The sequence below is a fragment of the Calliphora vicina genome, chromosome 2 (genome assembly GCF_958450345.1).
Source record: "Calliphora vicina chromosome 2, idCalVici1.1, whole genome shotgun sequence".
NCBI classification, from domain to species: Eukaryota; Metazoa; Arthropoda; class Insecta; order Diptera; family Calliphoridae; genus Calliphora; species Calliphora vicina.
Genome location: NC_088781.1, coordinates 52,691,400 through 52,714,927, shown reverse-complemented (window position 1 = coordinate 52,714,927; position 23,528 = coordinate 52,691,400). Strand labels below are relative to the sequence as shown.

At 33.4% G+C, this 23,528-nt stretch overlaps 3 protein-coding genes across 3 annotated transcripts; 2 read left to right on the top strand and 1 right to left on the bottom strand.

Annotated features, from left to right (window-relative positions):
* Window positions 1-13,872: 13,872 nt before the first annotated feature.
* Window positions 13,873-14,589, top strand: LOC135950448 (glutamic acid-rich protein). Its single transcript, XM_065499992.1, has one exon. The coding sequence runs from the start codon at window positions 13,873-13,875 to the stop codon at window positions 14,587-14,589; it is 717 nt and encodes a 238-aa protein (XP_065356064.1).
* Window positions 14,590-19,494: 4,905 nt separating this feature from the next.
* eIF3k (eukaryotic translation initiation factor 3 subunit k) lies at window positions 19,495-21,502 on the top strand. The gene is made up of 3 exons (XM_065501216.1): window positions 19,495-19,683; window positions 19,785-20,224; window positions 21,171-21,502. The coding sequence occupies exons 1-3, from the start codon at window positions 19,613-19,615 to the stop codon at window positions 21,323-21,325; spliced, it is 666 nt and encodes a 221-aa protein (XP_065357288.1). The 5' UTR covers window positions 19,495-19,612; the 3' UTR covers window positions 21,326-21,502.
* A 265-nt stretch (window positions 21,503-21,767) lies between these two features.
* On the bottom strand, window positions 21,768-23,373 carry Tbp (TATA binding protein). Its single transcript, XM_065501215.1, has 3 exons — window positions 22,491-23,373; window positions 22,176-22,419; window positions 21,768-22,113 (listed from the first exon to the last, which is right to left on the bottom strand). Exons 1-3 carry the CDS (start codon window positions 23,039-23,041, stop codon window positions 21,835-21,837), a joined length of 1,074 nt encoding a protein of 357 aa, XP_065357287.1. The 5' UTR covers window positions 23,042-23,373; the 3' UTR covers window positions 21,768-21,834.
* Between the last annotated feature and the right edge of the window lie 155 nt (window positions 23,374-23,528).

The following is a 23,528-nucleotide window of genomic DNA, read 5'->3' as shown; positions in this document are numbered from 1 at the left end:
CAAAAGGATTTATACCGAATGCGAAGTTGCTATGGGAGAATCGCAAGTTGGTTTCAGAGAATGTATGAGTACACGAGAAGCGTTATTCTGTATTCAAACATTAATTGAGAACTGTCGAGATGCCCAGAAAGATGTTTTCATGTGTTTCGTCGATTATGATAAACCTTTTGATACGGTCAAACATGACAAACTAATGGAAATACATGAGAAAGAACTACTACCTATATTGGAATCAGTCGGCATGAATTGATGTCTGTGGAGAAGAAATTTACATCTCAAGAGGAGTCAGACAGGGTTGCATACATATTCTGAAAAAATATTCCAAGAAACACTTGAAGGAGAAAATATAGGGATAAAAGTAAATGGGAAATAAATCAATAATATAAGATATGCTGATGATACCACACTACTAGCTGGTAGTATATCCGGTCTACAGAGGCTGATTGAAAAACTTGCACGTATAAGTGAGATGTATGGACTAAAAATCAATATGAAAAAGAAAATCAATATGAAATACATGGCTATTAGTAAACAAAATTCCCATCTCAACGCAACGTTGAATATATATCTGCGAGTCCGAATAAATGTGGGACCTATCCAAGGATATTTAATGCCGCATAGAGATGGCGAGAAATGCATTTTTGAAATACAACAATCTTGACTATTCACGATATAGCTACAAAATTTTTTTCCATCTCACTCCTTATGTCAAAATTAAAAAAAAATAAAAATTTTGCCAAAAATTGCAATTTCGAATATTTTTGGAATTGCACGAGAATTCAGATATGGCATTGAAAGCGGCTTCCTCATAATACCAACATTTTATGTTTCATTTGCGAAAAATATGAAAAAAATCATAAAAACCTTTAAACTTTCACTTTAGTTGGACACCTTATTTTCCAAAATGTAAGTACTGATATTAAAACTAATGTGTATCTGTATATAAATGTACTACTTTATTAAAACAATGACATTTCAAGCCACATCATAAAATTAAACCATCTTAAACTCCTACTAACTCTTCTTGTTCTCACTCTTTGTTTGAAAGACATATTTCAACCAGTTTCTAAGCCTTTTTCGGTTCCCTTGTTCTAAGCAAGTAATTATTTTTAGAAAGATTTCAATTAGTCTACAAATTGATCTCCAAAACAAACGAGTCATGCTGCTTTTTCAACTTGTAGCAGGTACTGAAATGCAGAGATATACAAATGTAAAGGATATTTTAAAATATCTGGCTCATAAAAGGCTTAATAAATCTGGGAGGTTTTAAAGGGCGGGTTTCTGATGTTTCAATTTGTATTGTCACCACAAACAAAAATCCGTGCTACATTTTTGAATTTAGCTGCAATAGCTGCCATAGAGTTTAATTTTCACAAGTATTAATTATAAGATAAAGACTGTGAATACCATTAATTTATTTTTTGGTATGAAATGTATGTTTGTGATATTTTTTAACAATTATAATATAAAAAACACCAACGTCCCATATAAAAAAAGGACTTCATAAATATTGTATTGTATCTACAAACATTGCATTCACATTTGTAAAGGATGTTTTTTAAGCCCAATAGAACTTGAAATTTTAAAAAATAATAAAAAAAAAAAGTAAATTTTAATCGAAATTTTTTTTTTATTTAGAATATCAATACGTGGAGTTAAAATTTGAACATGATTTCGGGCATATGACCAGCGCTGTTATTCATGACAAAGAGCATTCTTGAAGTCCAATTATGGGACACTTTTTCGAGCATTGATGGACGTATGTCCCGAATAGCACAAACAATGTTGTCCCCCAAGGACAACGTGGCTCTACATGAAATAATCGAGAGGTGTCAAACGACAACCTTGGAGACCAATGTACAGGCCCATTTCTTAAATTAAATTATCGCCAAAATTTGATTTTAATAAATCCTGTTGAATCCACATCTAGCCCAAATCAATAACATCCATATTTTCAAACAAGAAATCATTGATCATGGTGCGGTAACGATCATTGACCGTAACGCGAGCTCCGGCTTAATTTTTGAAGAAATATGGTCAGTTGATGTAATTTTTATACCCTTCACCTTCCTGAGAAGGTAATTTTATATTCTGGATCCTTATAGATAGCGGAGTCGATTAAGCCATGTCCGTCTGTTTGTTGAAATCAATAAATTTTCTGTCAGCAAAATCTTAATTAACTTAATTTTTAATGTGTGTAGTAATGTGTGTAATGTGTGTAATGTGAAGTTAAATGTGTGTAGTATTGCTTAATTTTTGAACAAATAAGGTCAGATGATGCCACCAGCGTGTAATCCGCACCAAACGGTGCATTTTTATACCATTCACCTTCGTGAGAAGGTTTTGTCATTCCGTTTGTAATTTTCACAATATAATTTTCCGACCCTATAACATAAATATATTCTGGATCCTTATAGATAGCGGAATCGATTAAGCCATGTCCGTCTGTCTGTCTGTCCGTCTGTTTGTTGAAATCCATTATCTGAAGACCCCAGATATCTTCGGGATCCAAATCTTCAATAATTCTGTCAGATATGCTTTCGAGAAGTTTGCTGAGATATGAGGAAAAAACCAGGACAACCTCGATTTTTGACCTACATATGTATATCTGGATTACTAAGACATTAATATAGACAATATGGATATCTAATGATAGATATTTCAAAGACCTTTACAACGACGTATATAAGACCATAGTAATTTGGACCTACAATGGGTCAAAATCGGAAAAAAATATTTTTTAACCGAAAAAACAAAAATTTTTTTTTCAAATTTAAGAAAAATAAATTTAAAAAAAAAAAAAATTTAATTTTAAAAAATTAAATAATTCGAAAAATAATTTTTTTCCAAAAAATTAAAAATCAACTTTGGAAAAAGAATAAATTTTGTTTACCTAAAAATATTTAAAATTTGTATTTGTATAATTTGGTGAAGGGTATATAAGATTCGGCACAGCCGAATTGTTCTAGATGTAATTGAGTCTGTAGGATTTTATTTGTTAACAAACCCTTTAAGCCAAAAATGAGCCTCATCGCTGAACACAATTTTGCGATAAAACAGTCGTCTATAAGTTGAGCGAATCGATGGCTGATTTTAAAGTAAATTTGGATAATTTGGTAGCGCTGTTGAAGCGTCAATCTATATGTCAAAAAGTGAGCGCAGTATGACAGTTAATCCTTTCCTAAGATCTATCGGGCTTAAAAAAACACCATTTACCTGGCTATAAAAGATTATTAAAAATATTTCGAACAAAAAATATACACACATACATTTATACATGCACTTGTTTATATGTATGTGTATATATGTATTTCACACATTTGTATGTGTTTAAAAAATATATAGAGGTGTTCATGTGAAAAATGCAATTAACAAATTTTGTATTATACAATATTTAAATTTTTAATAACACAAACTGTCCATCGTTATGTTTTTTAATATTTATAAATGTATGTAGTATATTAAAAACAAATTAACATATTCGAGTGTATTTCAACAATATTTAAACTGGTGTCATTGTTGTACATACAATAAATATGATTAATTGGTTTTTAAGTTTGTGTATATTCTCACTCATACATTCAATACATTAATAATATGCATATTGTATGTATGTATGTAAATATTTATGTATTTTGATATAATTATTAACTTTTCATATTAATTACACATACACAGGTAAGAGTATTCATATGTTTAATTAAATGTTTTTATTTACTTATAATTTTAAATAGGGAAATGAATAAAATTTATGTCGGAACAAACCAATTGGTCAAAATTTGACAAACTTTTTTTACCCTGTATTCCAAGGACAATTAGAAATTTAATTCTCTGAAAGCTTTTCTTCCTTCAATGATTCTTACATACATATATTGTTTTGTAATCAAAACTAAATTATTTTTGCGATCAAAACCACTGTATTGTATTGAAGAGTACCAGATATATCCTATGGCATTGAGATATATATTGGGATTATGATTTAAAAATGCGGGATTTACAATATAATAACTTATATGGGCATTTCCTACAATTATTCAAAAAGGATCGAAAAATAAAATGTTGATAATCATCGTGTTTTATTGAAGATATTTCGATATAATTTGGTAATTAAGGAGTGAGATCGAAAAATTCTTAACACACGTTTTTCATTACATTTTTTAACCCAAGTATTATTTGAATTTTTTTTTGATCAAGTTACCTTTGAAAAACATGTCAGTTATTATGTGTAATGTCAATTATATTAATTTTTTTGTTAATCTGATTAAAATGAGTGACCAGAAAAAAGTGCGTACTGAAATTATTAAATATTTTCAACAAAACCCAACTTGGTCTTACAAAAAGTTGGCCAAGCATACAAAGGTCTGCCGTCAAACTGTTTCCAATGTTATTAAACAGTACCGGGAGAACTTGTCAGTTGATAGAAAACCTGGTTCAGGTAGAAGGAATGGTCCACATGATGTTTCTAAAGCCAAAAAAATAGAACGCATTTTCAAAAGAGCTCCCAACACATCCGGTAGGAAAGCAGCCCGGTTAGCTCAGTGCTCGGACTATTTGGTACGAAAAGTTAAAGCTAATGCAGGTTTAAAAACATACAAGGCTCAAAAAGTTCCTGACAGGAACGCTACTAAAAATTTAGAGGCCAAAAACAGAGCACGGAAATTGAAGTCAAGTTTTATAAAAAAATATTCTTGCTGCATAATGGATGACGAAACGTATGTTCTGGCAGATTTTTCGCAACTTCCAGGTCAAAAATTTTATGTTGCTGATGCTCGAGGGAATGTTGAAGAAAAGTTTAGGACCCAAAAGCAGACAAAATTTCCCAGAAAGTTCTTGGTATGGCAAGCAATATGCAGTTGCGGCAAAAGAAGCCACTCATTTGTTACAACGGGCTCTATAAATACCGAAATTTACATCAAGGAATGTTTACAAAAAAGGCTGCTTCCATTCATAAGACTTCATAATGTGTCCACTTATTTTTGGCCTGACTTGGCATCCTGTCACTATGGCAAACAAGCCCTTGAGTGGTACAAGAACAATAATGTGGTATTTGTACCAAGAGAGGCAAATCCTCCAAACTGCCCGGAGCTAAGGCCAGTGGAGAGATATTGGGCTCTTGTTAAAAGAGAATTGAAGAGTACAAAAAAGGTGTCCAAAAGTGTGGTAGATTTTAAACGGAGATGGACTACATGTTCGAGCAAAGTGACAGAAAGCACTATAAAAACGTTAATGGAAGGGTTTCCGAAAAAGGTTCAAAATTTCATCACTAGTGATTAAAACTATAAAAATAATTTTTTTTGTAAATTGTAATAATAATTTCAATCAAATAAAAAAAAAATTAAAGCTGTAAGTTTAGTGGTTTCTTTTTTATAAACATATATGTATGTTAAGAATTTTTCGATCTCACTCCTTATATAATATTTTCAGCCCACTGACGAAACCTATTGAAAATGGCCGAAATCGGTTCATTATTTCACCTAGCCCCCATACAAATGACCTCCGAAATTGGACTTTATCGGTCATAAATGTTTAATTTATGTAGGAATCTAGACAAGTTTCGCTATAGCGAATAACAAAGTTTTTTTATTATGATCGGTCCATAATTAGTCATAGCTCCCATATAAAACCCTCTTTCGTAAAACCGTAATACACATAAAATTCCATATAAATAACTTTTTTATAGACGTAAACTACGACCTAATTTCATGGTGATCGGTCAATAATTGGTCATAGCTCCCATAGAAGGTCCACTTCGAAAATCACTCTCGAATATAAATTATTGAATTTTTAAAGAAAAATTTTACTTAGTGTAGGGTGTTATATGGTCGGGTTTGACCGGCGATACTTTCTTACTTATTTCTTAAGGAAATTTGAAGATATTTATGGGAAAATGCATGGTGATCATAATAAAAAAAACATATGGAAAAATCGTACGTTCGCTACCCGTACGTTCGTGACCGCTACTTAAGCGAATAAAACAAAAAACAATATAGATATTTTATTGTGTAAATACCGGATAGAGACCTACATTAATACACTTTTAAAATAAATTAATCGCTTTTCAATATTCCATTCCATTTCGCAGATTTTTACATTTCACTACTGTCAGCCAAAAAGTTGACTTGTATTTTGCGTACGTTCGTTACCACAACTTTATAACTATCATTATGAAAACTTAAACTCGATGAAATCCATATTTTGCACTGAACATAGAGCTACCAAAATGCTATCGAATCGCAAAAAAAACATGCTAGGAAAAGTTTTGTTTTCTATATTCTTTGGGCATCAAACGCGTACGAACGTACGTTCGTGACCCCAAGAAATGCCCATATGTCATTTTGAAGAGTACATATCTGTCAATTATTCCTACTTAGTTATTGAACATTATAGTGTAAACGAAAACGTCATATGTGGGAAGTTTTACTTTAATTCTTTAATTTGAACAAAAGTACCGCTGAAGCACACCGATTGCTCACCAAAGCTTTTAGTTTGTTCGGTTCAGAAGGGGTGATTTTGACACGAAAGAAAAAGTTTGAAGACCAAGAATTGAAGGCATGACTCCGTGAAGATTGTTTTCAAACTCAACAAGAGCTTGCAAAATCATTGGGAGCTACTCAATCTGCAATTTCAAAACGTTTGCAAGCAGCAGGATTCATCCAAAAGCAGGGAAATTGGGTACCATACGAATTCAAGCTGAGAGACCTTGAATGTAAATTTTTTACGTCTGAATCATTACTTTCGATGAAAAATGGATCCATTACGATAACCCGAAGTGTAAGAGATCGTAGCCGAAACGATACCAACGCAAAAATATCCATGGCGCTAAGGTAATGATCTGTATTTGGTGGAACCAAAAGGATCCTCTATTATGAGCTGCTGAAATCTGGCCAGACCATCACAGGGAACGAACGCAACTGATTCGTTTGAAGCGAGCACCTTGCTCCGTCCGAATACTATTTCTTTCGATCGATGCAGAACGCTCTCTCTGGGATACACTCCGAAATTGGCTTGATTCGTTTTGGCCTCAAAATTTGAGCAGTTCTTTTGACTCGGAATCCATATATTGCCAGAAAGTTGGGAAAATATTATAGCTAACAATGGCAAAAAATTGATGTTATACAAATGTTTCAAAATAAAAGCTAAAAATTTTAAAAACTTCCGCATTTTTATGTCAAACTCCCAATGAAAAATAATCAACTTTTATTCGATTAAAATACAAATCGAGTAATTGACAACTCTAGTACAAGCCCTTCAGGATTTTATAGCAGTTAAGCTGTCAGTATATATAAGAATATCTCTTCGCAATATTTTGTTATATTTAAGGCAGATAGCTGCCCTTTAGCCTGAACAATACTACACAAATTTGAGGTCCTAAAGAGATTTGTATCAGAGGAGAGGAACTCCGCTAATCCCTTGTCATTCGGTATTGAGAAACTGAAAGTCAATGTGGCCAAGATTTTGTACACTCCCGGCGATTGCGATAAGCCTTAAAGTTAAATTCAAAGCCACTATTAGATCAACCGGAATCCAGTTTAGTATTATAAAGCGCGAATTCGTCGGAGTTGTGCATCATAATTGAAATTCTCCTAAATACTCTCTCAAAAGTGGTGCCGTTCCTGAATTTGTCTAGTGCTTTTCACTGGACAGAGTCCCCATAGCATAGTATCGCTCTAGTAATCGCATCAAATAGACATTTTTAGCTATGTGTTCCCATCTCATGCCTATAGCTTCCCTGCAGACATCCACATATTGCTGTCCTGGCGTTTGATGTCCTTGCCGGAGTTATTCGCAGGTCTTCTGTTATCAGGATTGCAATTCTCCTTAAGATTACCTTAATGAGAGTGTAGTTAGAGGCCTTGTCTAGCGCTTTCCCTCAGTAACTGCATCCAATAGCTAGTTTACATTTCTAGCTCTGATTCCCCATCTCATGACAATGGCTTTCCTGCAGACATACATTGCTGCCATGGCCGGAATATTATGTTTCCAGGACATATCTAATCGAAAATGTCAGTTTAACTCTGTTCAATTATGGCATACATATAAATAGATCGCTGAAATCGGTATAGATCCATTTGAATAACTCATTGGAAATATTGGCTGTATTAAACATGAATTGTATGTTCAATCTCCATGATAGTTTAGAGACCAAAATAATGCCTAAATAAATATTTCGCACTGTTGGAGAGTACGCAGTTCTGTAGCAATTGTAGATATCTGCGACAACGACTGACTCTCGATGTAGTATTTCTATTACAAAATGATTCATGAGTTTCTCAGTGTAGAGGTATGTAGAGCAGTTACGTTAAGTAATCCTTTAGTTAGGCCATTCTTCAGCAAATTGGAAAATAGTTAAGGAAGAGAATCAAAGTCTGATTATATTGTGACGGCAGATAACATGCCTTTCACTATGCAGAATATGCGTAAATTCCATTAGGTCCCGGTTACTTTTATGGAGGGGAACAGACAATTGTTCATGAGATTCTCTCAACTCGATCTATATGTGTCTACACATACATGAATACATATGATTTGATAGTCTTTTGGTTTTTGTTCTTTTTTTTTCTTAAAAGAATCTATACACTTCGTTAAAAGAAAACAATGAGCCAGCAAATATGTAGAACAAAACAAAAATACCACTTTGATACCCAGACAACAGCAGCACTGCTACCATACTTTTTCCACACATACATTTGGCATGAATTGGTTGGATGGTTGGTTGGTTAAAAAGGCTGAAACACCACCAAAAGAGCCTTTTATTTTTTAAACAACATAAACATGTTGTAAGTAAGACTTTACTAAATTGCCAACATAAAGAGACCAATTTGTATTCTCACCTTAGACTAAATGAAACGCCTCGACAGATGATGAAGACGCAGACAATGGCTAAATAATAATAGTGATGATACGAGTATTAACAATACAAACCATGAAAAGGCGTACGTCGTTGATACAAGGATTTAAATTGTTATTGTTTTCGTTAAAAAAAAAATTATGAAGAAAATAATAGAAAATGACACTTGTAATCTGGTGCAAGTATAGTCAGTCTAGTCTTAACTAGAGATTTATATATGTGAACAATATACTTAAGCGGGTGGCTTAAGATCATTCACATTAAGCTACTGTCGTTGCTCCTACTGCTGTCGCACTGCATTGAATAGACACATTCAAGAAAAAGAGTTTAAAAGAAAAAGGAAGTAAGACAATAAAGGGTGAATGTTTTGAAATCATTTTGTTGCTAATTGAAATCTTGTTTGCTAGTTAATCAAATCCGTGTAAAATTCAACTCGTTATTTAGTCTTAAATCCTAGAGGATTATGTAGTGCACGCACCTACAATGGATGGCTTTTTGTTTAGTCCATTCTGTAATTGTATCTTTTGCTTTGATACAGAAATGAACAATTATAATCTTTGAAATGAGATGACAATGCTTGTTTAAAGTATATAATGAAATAGTTCTACTTAGAGAATCTATAACATACGATGATGGTGAAAGGGATGAGTTATATTTATGGATTGTATCACATTCGATGGTAGAATATTGGATTTTACCGCAATTTATATATTCTAACTTAAGTAATTACTTTGTACGTTGTTGAAGTATCAATACATATTATCAATACATTTTCAATTTCAAAGCTGCTCCAACCATGCCAAAAAGGAAGAAACTCTTTGCTACTATGGTCTGTACATTCAGCCTCCATGATTAAACTAACGATAAAGGAATGAGGCACAATGGCACGAAACAGTACCTAGGAACATTGGTGTTCCGTGAGTAATCCGTGAGAATCAAATTCATTATGTTGTAGCGAACTGAAGTCATTAAGTTAGTATACTGGACATACGTTAGATTAGAGGTTCTAACATAACTCGATTGGGTGTAGTTAGAAACGTACGAGTACCCACACAAGGGATGATTACACCTCCAGATACGCAAATACTAGAAGCACAATGGCAACGTTCAGAGTGGAGTATTAAACATAAAACTTTTATAGAGTTATTTTCTCCTTCAAGGGCGAACAAGGTTAGGTTTGGCTTAAAAGATTATCAATGTATGTATTTCAGAACACCTGCTCTGAAACTGATAGCTTCCTTCGATTGTTTCAAAAAAGTTTAGGAAGTTGTATGTATTTGACCTTGTATAGCCACTAGATTCTGAATAAAATAGAGCTAGAATATTAAAGCCAATTGCGTGATAGTGCAGGGCATTAACAGAGTAAGTGAATGGTGTTCTCCTCTTCCTCATCATCCAAGCATACTCAAATCTTCATTGGAAATATCTAAGATCATTATGTCCTATAATAATACCTAGATGCATCCTTATTCCCTTCCCGTCGAGTCTGAATTTATCCCTTATCGTCCCCTACTCCCCTACTCATGCAATGCATTGTGCTGGAGCTAGGAAAATAGGTTATGGGAAGGAGTATAGAGGGAGTAATGTTTGTGGGCATTGGTTATGTTTGGTTTGAATTTTCATACTTTGAAAGGGACAGAAAATACTTCGACAGGAAGCTTATTCCACATACGGACGGTAAGGCTAAAAAACGAATTATCTCTGTAGTGTGTTGTACGATCTACTGACCAATCGACCAGAACATCAGAACACTTTCCACTGTAGTATCGATAGAACAGTGAAACACAACCCACATTGCGACGATGCTCCAGAGAATCAATAGAGTTGGATACCCTACTGTCACCGATATGCACCTTCGCCTTTTCCTGTACGCGGTCGAGTAACTCCAAAATAGACTTCGAAGCACCGGCCCATACATGTGAATTGTATTCCATTTTCCATAAGTGGTGTAAATAGTAAGGAGATCAGATGAAGTGAAGTATTTCTTAAGGTATTTATAGACGGCAATACTGAGTATTAATATTTGTCAAAAACTCAAGTATCGTAATTCAATTTCATCGTCTAAACAAAATTGTATTAGATTTTCAATGTATTTATAAATACAAATTAAGGCAAACAAAAATGTCAATAAAATATAAAATAAAAATAAAGTTTGCAGAAAAATATCAATCAACAAAGAAATAAAATATTTGTAATACTATAGTGTAAACAATGTTTTTTCGAAACGATTTCTTGAAATACCGAATGATTTCAATAATATTTTAAATTTGAAAAGTGTTAATACTCAGTATTGCCGTCTATAAATACCTTTACATCGTCTAAGAAAACCGACAATTGAAAAATGTGCTTTGTCCAGCGAACATCACACTGAATTCTCATGCCTAGAACATCAAGATCTTCTGATTCTTTAATATTTACACCACCCATAAAAACAGACGAAGCAACATTACATACAACATTGAGTCTTGCGTGCATTAAAGTCGACTCTGTTCGCATAACCCCATTCAGATATTGTCACAATTTCTTGGTTAAGCGTAACATTCATGTTTTGCCTCATTGTCCCAATCCCGAAAGCTTGGTCTGTAATTGAATGAATATGAATGGCAAATGTTACTGTCATCTGCAAAATAATAGATAGGGTTGGAAGTTTGACGTAGAAGGTCGTTTAGATCCTTGAGCTACCCCTAAATTAATTTTGAACTCGTTTGATGAGATCCCATCTACAACAATTCGTAAATTGCGATATCTGAGAAAGCTCGATATAAATCGAGAATGTTAATACCGACACCAAAAGCAATGAGTTTTGATAGAATGGCACCATTCCACACTCTATCAAACGCCTAGAAATATCTAGAGTCACCACTTTACTTTCACCAAAACGGTGAATGGAACGACACAATTTTTCCGATAGGAAGTCTAGCAAGTCTTCCGTAGAGCATCCTCTACGAAAGTCAGACTTTCGGTAGCTGAATAGATTGTTGGACTCTAAGTATTTCTTAAGATAAACCATACTCTCCATAACTTTGTAAAGTGCAGAAAAAATTGCTATTGGGCGATAATTTTCAGGGTTGTTAGCCTTTCTCTTTTTAGGAATTGGCATTACATTAGCAACCTTCCAAACCAGTAAGCACCAAAGCCCCAAAAATTCAAGCACTTGAACATTTTGTTGGAATTTGACTTGAATGCAAATGTAATAATACTTTAGACATGAAAAATATTTGAAAATTTATTTATTTTTCAAATAAAAAACATATGACTTGAATTTATGTTTCCTTTTTACTGGAGAATGCTATTGAAATAAAATGTAATACAACTGTAATTCAATTGTTTGACTATAATTCAAGGCTTGAATTACACTTGCTTTCAACTTGAATTCCACTACAAATGCTTATTGGGAACATACAGAACGTGCTAGCGTCGTAGAACACTGCTTCAAGATCAGTGCTGGTATACCATCTGGCCCAGGAAACTTGTTTATGTTGAGATCCGTTAGAATTTATCCCTTAGCGTCTTGTATCCAAAGTCAAGGCCGAAGTTTATGCATTCTTTCCCAGTTTCATTAATACCAATATTATTGTGACATGATATCCAGCACAGTTTAAATATGCGTTGTTCGTTGAAATCTTGAAGCTCTCTGCAACAACGACTGACTACTAGAGATGAGCGATACCGTGAGTTTTGAAGAACATCGTTCTTAATGCACTTGATTTCATTACTAGTTCTAGAATGACTTAAATTAAATTTTAGAGAAGTTAATATACATAAAAGCTTTTGCAAAAAAAAGGAAGATTTTTTAAAAGGTGGATAATTTCTTAGTTTCGAAGAATTTTCAACTGAAAGAAAATTATTCGTTACACACTCTCTTTTAGAAACAAAAAACCAAATAAACTTCAAATTGAAATTAAGCTAATTTAATTTAAAAATAATTTTCAGTACACTTGCTCTTAGTTTTAGTTCATAACTACATAAGGTGATCTTTCTATGTAAGGAATTTTCTGTACACCTGCTCTGAGTTTTAGTTCTTAACTACATAAGTTGTTGTTTCTATGTACCGAATTTTTAATAAAACAATTGTACTTTTTTCTTAATTGTACTACCTTTTTTGTGGATGTATTATTTTTGACGATTTCATATCTGCCAACCCAGTATAAACCAATCGAATTAGTGGAGAATATCAGATTCGTATAAATGTTAGCTATATGTGATATAGTAAAGCCCATCAAAGTACAGATACTACGTTGGCTATGACATGTAAGAATGGATGAAAGTGCTATAGCCAAGAAAACATTCGAGAATTATTCCTATGGAAGTCTCAGAAGAAGATGAAGGAAACTCCATTGGAACTCCAGGGTTTGCACTAGTTTGACTGCAGAGAGAAACAAAGTTACTGACTCAGAAAGGAACCTTAACGTCGCGAAGCTGCGCACACAGAGGCCAATGCTTATCTTTATTCGAGAACTCTTTATTCCGACGATATTTGCAACAATGGCAACATATTGCCCGTATTTGAGTTTTAAAAACCTCAACCAAAGAAACTATTCTCCGCTTAGCCGAAGACCAGAATAAGTTACAACTTTAGCTGTTTTTTGTAAACAGGAATATTGAGATATTGTATAGGAGCTTTTAAAAAATAAACAGATCCAAGAAGTTGGGTACCAATAGACGGATTTTAAATTCCGCCAAAAATTTTTAGGTGTAGTTTGGCACATGATCTTAGTAAAAGCAACTTATTACTGCATCGGAAATAACTATTTTAGAGATACTTTTTACAAGAAAAATATTCATGATACAATAAATATTATTTATACACATAACAAACATTTATAATAAATCTCTGCAGCTCAATCAACCATAACAAATGCTCTACTAACACTTTCATAATCCAATTTGTCCATGTTAAATGAGGCAACAGCACAAATCGATTGTGGTCATCTGGTTACGTTACATCAATTCCATTTATTCGTGCTACAACTTTTAGTATAAAAGTCAACAAACTTAACAATTGAAATTAGTAGTTGTTAGAAATGCGTCACTCTCTGAAAGTGTTTTTGGTTTTTACTCTACTCTTCTCCAGTGTAGTGTTGGCCAAAAAACACAAGGAAGAATCTTCCGACGAAAAAGAAGAAGAAGGCAAAAAGTACAATGAGGAAGAACATAAAGAAAAGAAACACAAACACGAAAAGGGTCACAAAGAGCACGGAGAATGGGATGAAGATGATAAAAAGCATGATGAGGAGGAGGATCATAAACATCATGATGAAAGTAAAGGTGGCAAAAAGAAAGCAGACGAGAATGAAGAAGAAAAATATGGCGAAGAGCATGAACATGGCAAGCATGTAAAGGGTGGCAAAGATCATCACAAGAAGAAATACAAAAATGGCCACAAGGAATTGAAGCATCATAAGAAATTCCATAAAGATGAATATGTCAAAGAAAAGAAATTCTACGATGACGAAGATAAAGGTGGACATCATAAGAAATATGGCAAGGAACATAATCATCATGATAAAGAAGAGGGTGAACACAATAAGAAGGAGGAACATGAGGCGGGTAAGAAGAAAAAACACAAGAAACACGAGAGTCACTACAAAAAGGGTCATCAAGATGAGGATCATAAGAACTATAAAAAGGGACATGAACACAAGGAAAACGGAGAGGAACACAAGAAATGGGGCAATGAGGAGAAGAAAAAGAGCAACAAAAAGAAGGGTCATAAAAAGGAAAGCCAAAAGAAAGATTAGTTAAAAAATACTGTTATTATATAATAAAGTACATATCAATAAAATTTTAAATTCGGTTACTTGTTTTCTCTAATTTCATGTGTTTATTTCTTATAATTTGGAAGTGAGAATTTACATTGTTTTGTTTGGCTTCGTTGCACAAAAATCATTTGGTTTCATCAAACGCATTATGCTTAATGTGTGCATGTTCATAATTTCATTTGAGGTTTAACAAATAGCTACAATTATTGATCCTGTGTGTGTTTTTCATATTTGCTATTTGGATTAGCAAATATAATTGAATTGTAAGATGTTAACCCCTTTCCTACTAATATGTTTGTATGTTGTAAGTACATATGTATAATAGAACAATAGGAGCATTTTTGAAAAGCTGTAACGTACGTCCGTAGAAAAAAACATAGAGAAGAAACTCGTTGGAAACTGATATTCTTTTACTACAGAATGTACTGGATTTTGGCACCAAAGTTCCTTCTCTATAAACTCCTCAATGCTGCTGATTATTTAAACATAAGGTCAAACTGTTATTTGTATAAATAATATTTCGGATCTAAAGAATATTTTATGTTATTTTAGAATGAGTCTTACACAGAGTCTGCATTAGCTATCAATGCTTTGTTATCAACTAATGTTAAAATGTTTATGTTTACATGATTACAACATACTCGGGTATGTTGTAATCATGTGTTGTCCAGGTTCCGGCGAATAGGTTATATTCAAAAGGACGACAACTCATTGACGGAGTCTAGCTCAGAGACACTCGCCCTTCTTACACACTTTTCTGGTTGTACAGAAACGACCAGAAGGACACTGCACCAGCGGGTCTCAGTTACATTTCTATTTACATTGAGGAAAAATTAGTCACCAGGTTCGGACTGGGTTTTTCGGCTATGCTATGTAATATTCCACAGGACGCATTATTTTATATTAGCTGCTATCTCCAGGAATTCTCTTAGTATAAGGGGTAAAGGTATTCTTTATATCCTTCTTTCATGATAATTTGTTATCAAGGTAAGTTCCTAAATACTTAGCACCCTCTGATAAAGTCAACGCCATCTATTCCCGGCAAATTAAAACTCCCTATTGGATACCAAAGCCAAAGGATTTTAGACATATGAGCCTGTCGTCTTTTCTGTTGAAGAGTTTTGAGCGACTGATAAATCTTTATCTTAGGAGCAATGTAGAAAATAGAGTTAGTGCTCTTTACCAGGAAATATAGGATAGGGAGTTTTAATTTGCCGGAAATAGATGGCGTTGATCTGACTTTATCAGAGGGTGCTAAGTATTTAGGAACTTACCTTGATAACAAATTATCATGAAAGAAGGATACTCAGGAAAGGCTTAAAAGGGGTCTCAATGCCAACTACATCTGCAGGAACTCTATTGGTAAGGAATGAGGACTACGACCCGGCATGGTAAACTGGATATACACATCGGTTGTAAGGCCCATTATTACTTATGGTTGCACGGTTTGGTGAGATGCAAAGATAACATGTAGTTAGGGGAAAATACTCAGTAAAGTTCGGAGATGTGCTTCCATCGGCATTACTGTTGCCATCGGTAGCACACCTCAGTCAGCATTGCATATATAATCCTTACCTTACTTCCAATTGAGGACTATGTGGCAAGTGTGGCTGCTAGGAACTTGCTTAGACTATCTGAGTCTACTCTGGTAAGACCAAAGCAGGTAGGATTTTGTTGCTAGGTCTAATTGGTCAGGCTAGCATCCCTACTGGGATTTCAGAAGATATGGTAACGTCTTTAGAATTCGGTATTTCACCTACAATTGTGTTTCCAAGTAGGGACGAGTGGGTAGGATATGAACAGCTGTTTAAAGGGGATAAAGTTTTCACTGATGGAAACAAAATGGAATCTGTCACGGGAGCCGGAGTTTATGTAATAATGAGGGCATCAAAGTGTCTTACAGACTGCGAGGCGAATTCCAGTCAGAGATCGTAACGATATGGAAAGTCACGTACTTGAAGAGGGGTCTGTAGTGACAATTTATGTAGATAGCCAGGCAGCACTGAGTGCTTTAAAATGTTATATGGTATACTCGAACATAGTGCTGAACATTAATAGAACTATACACAATTAGATTGTGTTGGGTACGGATCTGGACTATATTAGTAGGGACGGGGTGGTTAAGCCTCATATATATCACTATTATACGTTGAACTTCGAAAGATTCCAGGACTCTACGATCCTAGTAGGACGAATTGCATGGTGTAGAGCGCTATTTGGCCAAAGTTTCATGAAAAGGCGAACAGAATACTAATTGGGTTGAATAGGAAAAGTCTCAGGTTTTTGGTAGGAGTGATAACCGGACACTGATCAATATGAGCCTTCATTGGTTAAGCGGATATGGGCGCTCAGGCCTTCTGTATGTTATGCGAGGATATTGAGGAAACAGTGGAACATATTCTGTGTAACTGTCCTCGAGAGGGTCTTAGCAAAAATGGCTAGGGGAAAGATTCCATGATGAACTGGTGGATATAACTAGATATGATCTAGGTAATTTATTAGGCTTTATCAAGGGAATATGGCTGGCTATTTTTAGGTAACGGGACTATGTGCATCCCAGTACATATATACTTATAACCTGTTCTTTTTTCTTATTTTTCCTTGAACTAGGTTTTTTCACATTAATTATCTTTATCTTTTGTTTTTTCTCTTCCATTTAATTTCTTCTTTTCACTTTAAGTTCACACCGGGTTATATTTCATAAGGGTATCACAATGGATCCTATGGGTGTTCGAGTGGAAGTGTACTTCTATAATACACACCCCTTCAAATATATCTAATAAGATAAATTATTTGCTAGTTGTTTTTATTCAAATTTTGCCTTCAATTAAGGCTTTTATTGTGTAGTCCATTAATATTTTGCTGAAATTTTTCCATTTTTTTAAAAACTCTTTTTTTATTTTTTGGAGTCCTTTTTGAGCAATAAGAAAATTATGTTTGTCTAATTAATATTGGAAAATTAATCAAATCTTCGCGGCCCCCAATGTTATAACGGACCCCCCTTTGAGAACCATTGCCTTAAAGTTTGCATGATATTTTCCGTGCGGACTTCTATTTTCAAAATAAAATATTTCTGCAACGTTACCAAAAACTAACCGAAATAAATTTACCCAAAAAAGTATGCATGATATTTTTCGTGCAACTTCTATTTTCAAAATAAAATGTTTCTGTAACATTACCAAAAACGAAATAAATTTACCCAAAAAAAAATTTTATTTGAATCATTCTATGAAACCATTCAAAGCTATTTAAATAGGTAATCATACGAAAAATATATCAACAACCAACCACAATCGCCCACCAGGTGGTAACACAGCAGGAGTTTAACCGATGTCAAACCTACTGCCCAAACAATGCCATCTTTAAGTTGTACACACACATAAAAAAAACATTAAATTCGTATTAATGCAAACAATAAATCTATCTTCACACATAATGGAGTTTAATTTTACGCTTCGTTTTTGCATTAAGGGATGTTTTTAAAAGAACAGTAAGGGAATTTGTTTAAAAATTCGACCCCCATTATGTCAACATTGAGAACAATATTGTACGTTACATACCAACACTGATGATAAACAAATGGAGCTCGACTTGAATGAATTTTTTAAATTTTATAAATTTCTGTCTGTTTTTATTAAATATAATAATATAGCAATAAGATAAATAACAATAAGATAAATAATAAACATAAACACTTACCGTAAAAGCTCATATGAAGCAGTTACTCTGAAACAGCGCCACAAAGTATAACGACACAAACACTTTCATTACATATTTTAATAATATCCACAATATATCTAATACACTTGAAAAATAACATTTTATCTTATTAATATATTTAATTATGTGTTATTATTTGTTTTAAAATAAGAAAAATAATTCTAGTTAGAAGAAAACACTCAACGCACTTTAGACAAATTTGCCAACTACAATTGTTTATATTAGCGGTATTCACTCTTCGTTGCAAACTACCCTGCAAACCTTGCATATGTTGTAAATGCTATATTTTGTTGTTGTGCTATTTTTTTTATTTGATATTTCATGACAGTTTATTTGGTTTTGGAAATAAATTCAATATTATTTTTAACAAAATGTTATAGAAAAAAATATAAGACAAAATAAAGTGGACATACCCAAAGAAAGAATATATTTAACGACATCAATTTTTTAAGGTACTTTCACAATGTGTAAACACCGCTATTAGGTATTTTGAAACTAGGAAAAAAAGAAAAAAACAACAAATATGTAAATATCTAAGCAAATTAAATATAGTATAGCCACGGCTATATACGTATCTACATGGATCGACTATATGCCAATTTCAGTAAAAATATTTTTAAGAAGACTTTTTGAAGAAAACCTGAAAAATCTAATAATATCTGGATAAATTAAGTGTATATCCCAGACTTTAATCTTTAATTTAGCATTAAATATGACCCTGTATGTACTATATAGCTATTCGAAAACTTTTCATTAAAAATCAAAATACTTGACTTTGACATAAAAAATGGTTTTCTTAAAAATATAAATTTGTTTTTACAAATATAGTTTTTTAATATTAAGATGAAGGGTAATATGAATTGACACAGGAAAATATATCATTCGGACTTCTTATTTTGAACCCTACTGCGTTATAATTTATTTATTTAAATTCGTGAATAGAAGTAACTTGTGCCAAATTTCGATATAATATACACATATTGGATTTATTTCCACCTTTTTATCATATTTAAGAAACATGGATTTATATTGTTATATAAATATTAATTTTTAACAAATTTTTTTATAAAATTTAAACATAACACTCTACTACATCCAGAGTTGCATTTTACATTAAACTTTAAGCGTTTTTTCTATTTAACGCATATTGTCAACACCATCTTCTGTCTTTCTCTTCGCAAACGTCACTTTCGTGGTATTGTTTTGCGACAAATATTTTTTCAACAAATTTTACTTTGTTTTTCGTGGAAAAAGTTTTAAAAAATCTACAATTGAACGGAAAATGCCCCATATGGTTACAATGGAGAATGGCCAAAGCCAAACTATACAGGAAATGTTGGCCTGCATCGAAAGGTAAGTGCCAGAAAATGGAAAAAACTTAACACGCTTGCAGGGCACCAAACATAACCTAGAAAAAAATAAATTGCCAATTTTTTTTTTTGATACCCTTACAGATACAATCCCGACCATTTGAAAACTTTGGAAGCCTATATCGAGGATCAGGCCAAAAACAACACTTATGATTTGGAGGCTAATTTGGCAGTATTAAAATTGTATCAATTCAATCCTCATATGTTGAATTTCGATATTACCTATACCATTTTGTTGAAATCGTTGACCAGTTTGCCACATACCGACTTTGTGATGGCCAAGTGCTTGTTGTTGCCCCAACAAATGAAGAATGAGACCGTGCAAACCATTATCGAATTAGCTGATATTTTGGAGCGTGCAGATTTCACTTTGTTCTGGCAGCGGGCCGAAGTAAACAAGAGTATATTCCGTCACATTCAAGGTTTCCATGATTCCATACGTAAATTTGTGTGCCATGTTGTGAACATTACTTTCCAGACGATTAGGAGGGATTTGTTGAAGGAAATGTTGGGTGGCATTGAGGGTAAGTAGAAGGTGTTTAGTTTTTTAGAAATTTATATTCAAATTTCTAAAAATACTTATTTTACAAATGTTTTAAAATGTGGTTGGGTGATGAGTGTTTACACTCTTCTATTCATGTGGCATTGTACGATTTTGTTTTTCGTGTACCTAGATTTTGAGGTCTACAATGGCTGCAAAAGCAAACAAGTTCTGATTCATTACCATCTTTCTACGCTCAATATATCAGGCACTTATTTCAGTGGGTTTCTTCTTAATTTGATCTGAAATACACTTATCCCATTTTTTCCTATTCAAATTCAATATTAAAAATGGGAAAAAGTAAAAAAAATCCGCGGGAGTTGATTGGGCTGCCTGTATTTAGCGTATCCAGGGACTATATTCATATATAAATACACAAGTCATATTGATCTGAAACCTTTATATTCTAATGCATTTTCAATACCGACAAATAAATATTGTCCAAATTTGTCAATAATTTTAAAAATAAATTATATGGCCGCAACATAGAGGCCAAAAAAAGAATTTAATATTCCATAAGAATTAGCGAAATAAAGTGTTTTTGGTCTCCTGAAAACTTGTGTTTTCTAAATTAGAGTGTGTCCGAATATCCTTCGATAAACAAACTCGAAAATTTTAAATTTAAATAGATTTGTTGTGCTCCAGCAGAGCAACCACCTGTTATATGAATAGAGTATCCAATTAGATCTACAATAATGTTTGAAACAAAAAAGTCTGTAAAACTTTAAAAATATTGATGTATTCATTTTGAAGGAAAATAATGCTGATTTAATAATTCCCTCTGTTCCCTACACGAATCCAAGTAACGATTAAGTTATTTTGAAACCTATGGCTTTAAATATTGCGAAACTTAAAAAATATTTAGCAAACCATTTAGTTACCAATATATGTTTAATTAATTTAATAACTCTTCTTATTTATTTTTACAGATTCCAGTGTAGACAAATGGATGAAGCAATACGGCTGGAAGCGTGAGGGCAATTTGGTGATCGTTGCTTCTCAAGATGAAAAAATCAAGACCAAGAATATTACAGAGAAAATTGAATTCGACAATTTGGGTGGTCTCATGGCCCAGTGCTTGTAAGAGATGGCTAAAGCAACACAATAATATAAAAATATTACTATTAAGCTAACTATATCTCTGTTCCAAATCCCAATCTTTTGTATTCCCCTTTCTCATAGAAAAACAAAAACCGTACAACCCCCCAACATAAAACATAAATAAATTAAACAACTGTGTTTTATACAAAAAAGAACAAAATCGAAATCTTGTTTTTTTATTCACTAATAAACTTATTTCAAAATTCCTTAAGATTTAAGAGGGGGAGCAGGCATTATGACAAAATATACGACTATACAACTAAGTTTTATTCCAAAACAATGCTTAAATTAAACTACTTAAAAAAAAAATATGGAAAATTAATAAGAAATAGAGTACAAAACTATTTAAAGATAAATAATAAAGATATTAAATGGTGTAAACAAATCCATAATTAAAGGCTTTTTAATTAATTTAATGTGTGTAGTTATTAAAAAGAAATAAAGCTTCTTTTTTGTATTGCTACAATAGCAATTTGTAACAAACGTATTTTGTTAAGATTGTTTCTTAAACTTTTTCAAAATAGGAAATATCTTATCAAATGCCTCATAGATTTCTCCGCGTACTTTGGCTCCCGTTAATACAACTTTGCCAGAAACGAATATTAGTAGGACAATACGTGGACGTACCATACGATAGATAAGACCAGGAAACAGTTCAGGTTCATACGAAGAGAAATTACAATGGGTAAGTACCAGACCCTCCAAACGTATAGGAAATTTAACATCACAAGAGCCAACCATATTTTGGATTTTAAAATCGAGGAATTTGGCCTGTAGATTAGAAAATTAAACAATAAAAAGGGAGTTAATCAAAATTTTCTTTAAACACTTACCGGAAAACCCAATTTCTGTATAATTCTGGCGTATTTACGGGCGGCCAAACGTGAATCATCTTCACTCTTCGCCCCAGTACACACCATTTTACCTGAGGAGAATATCAAAGCTGTGGTACGAGGTTCACGAATACGCATTATAACCGCAGCAAAACGTTTGGGATTGTATTCGGCATTACGGGCATGTAAAGCAATCTTTTTTAAATCCAGCTTACAGCATAAATTAACAGTGGAAACAATATTTCTAAAATAAAAAAAGAGAGAAAACAACCATTAAACAAGTTATATGTATTACAAAATTATTTCCCAACTTACTGTAGTTGTGGTACAATTCCTGGATCCGCCGAACCCGGAGTCATGGGTGTCATTGGCGTCGCCGGGCCCATAGTTTGATGTATATTGCTTAAATTATCAGTTCTATCACTCATCGGCACCATGGGCGACATAAGACTTTGGGGTGTCTGTGGTTGCATTAGCGATTGCGGTGCCGCTCCCGTACTCCCGCCACTCACATTATTTTGTGTTCCCATGGTAGACGCCATTGAGCTTTGATATGAGGGTTGATATGATTGCATCTGTTTATGAGGTACTGGCAATGTAGGATGTTGTCCCATATTTGGTGTATTCGAGCCAGGTGCCGGCGAATTTCCACCCATAATGTGACTTAAATCATGACCATACATATTATTGGACGACACATTTGGATTGTGTGCTCCATTAGTGTTCATATCATGATTATTGTGTTGTTGATTCATAGCCGATGGATGGTACACAGGATTGGCCACTATCTGTTGATCGGGGTCCATCTGATGCAGAGGTGTTCCAATACTGGGTATGGAAAACCCTGGACTCAACATTTGATCCATGTTTGTGCTGCTGTATTGTTTAACTGTTTACAAATTTCGTAACCCAATTGTCTTTAACTGTATATTAGACAAAAAAAAAATAACTACGTTTGGCGGCAGCTTGCCCGCTTGTGTATGGAAGCAGACGCAATGCAATTGTCTTGCCACCACAAAAAATTACACTAGGATTTCACTCAGACTAAACAGTAGACACAAATAAGTTTATATTTTTTTTAGCTGCTAAACATATTTTTTTAATCTTGTTTATTATTTAAGTAAACTTTTTGCGTAAATTTCTATACTTTAATGGAAAATTCCTCTATTGATTTCGGAAATCAACAATTTCTCAAATGTTTTTACCAAAATTTGTGACGGTGTTGCCATATTGTCTTAAAAATAAACAATTTGATGGAGTTGCCACACGCCAAACGGAAAAGGTAGAATAGAAGTGTGGTGAGAAATTATATCATGTGAATATGGTAACATACAGATTGTATATGAGCCGATG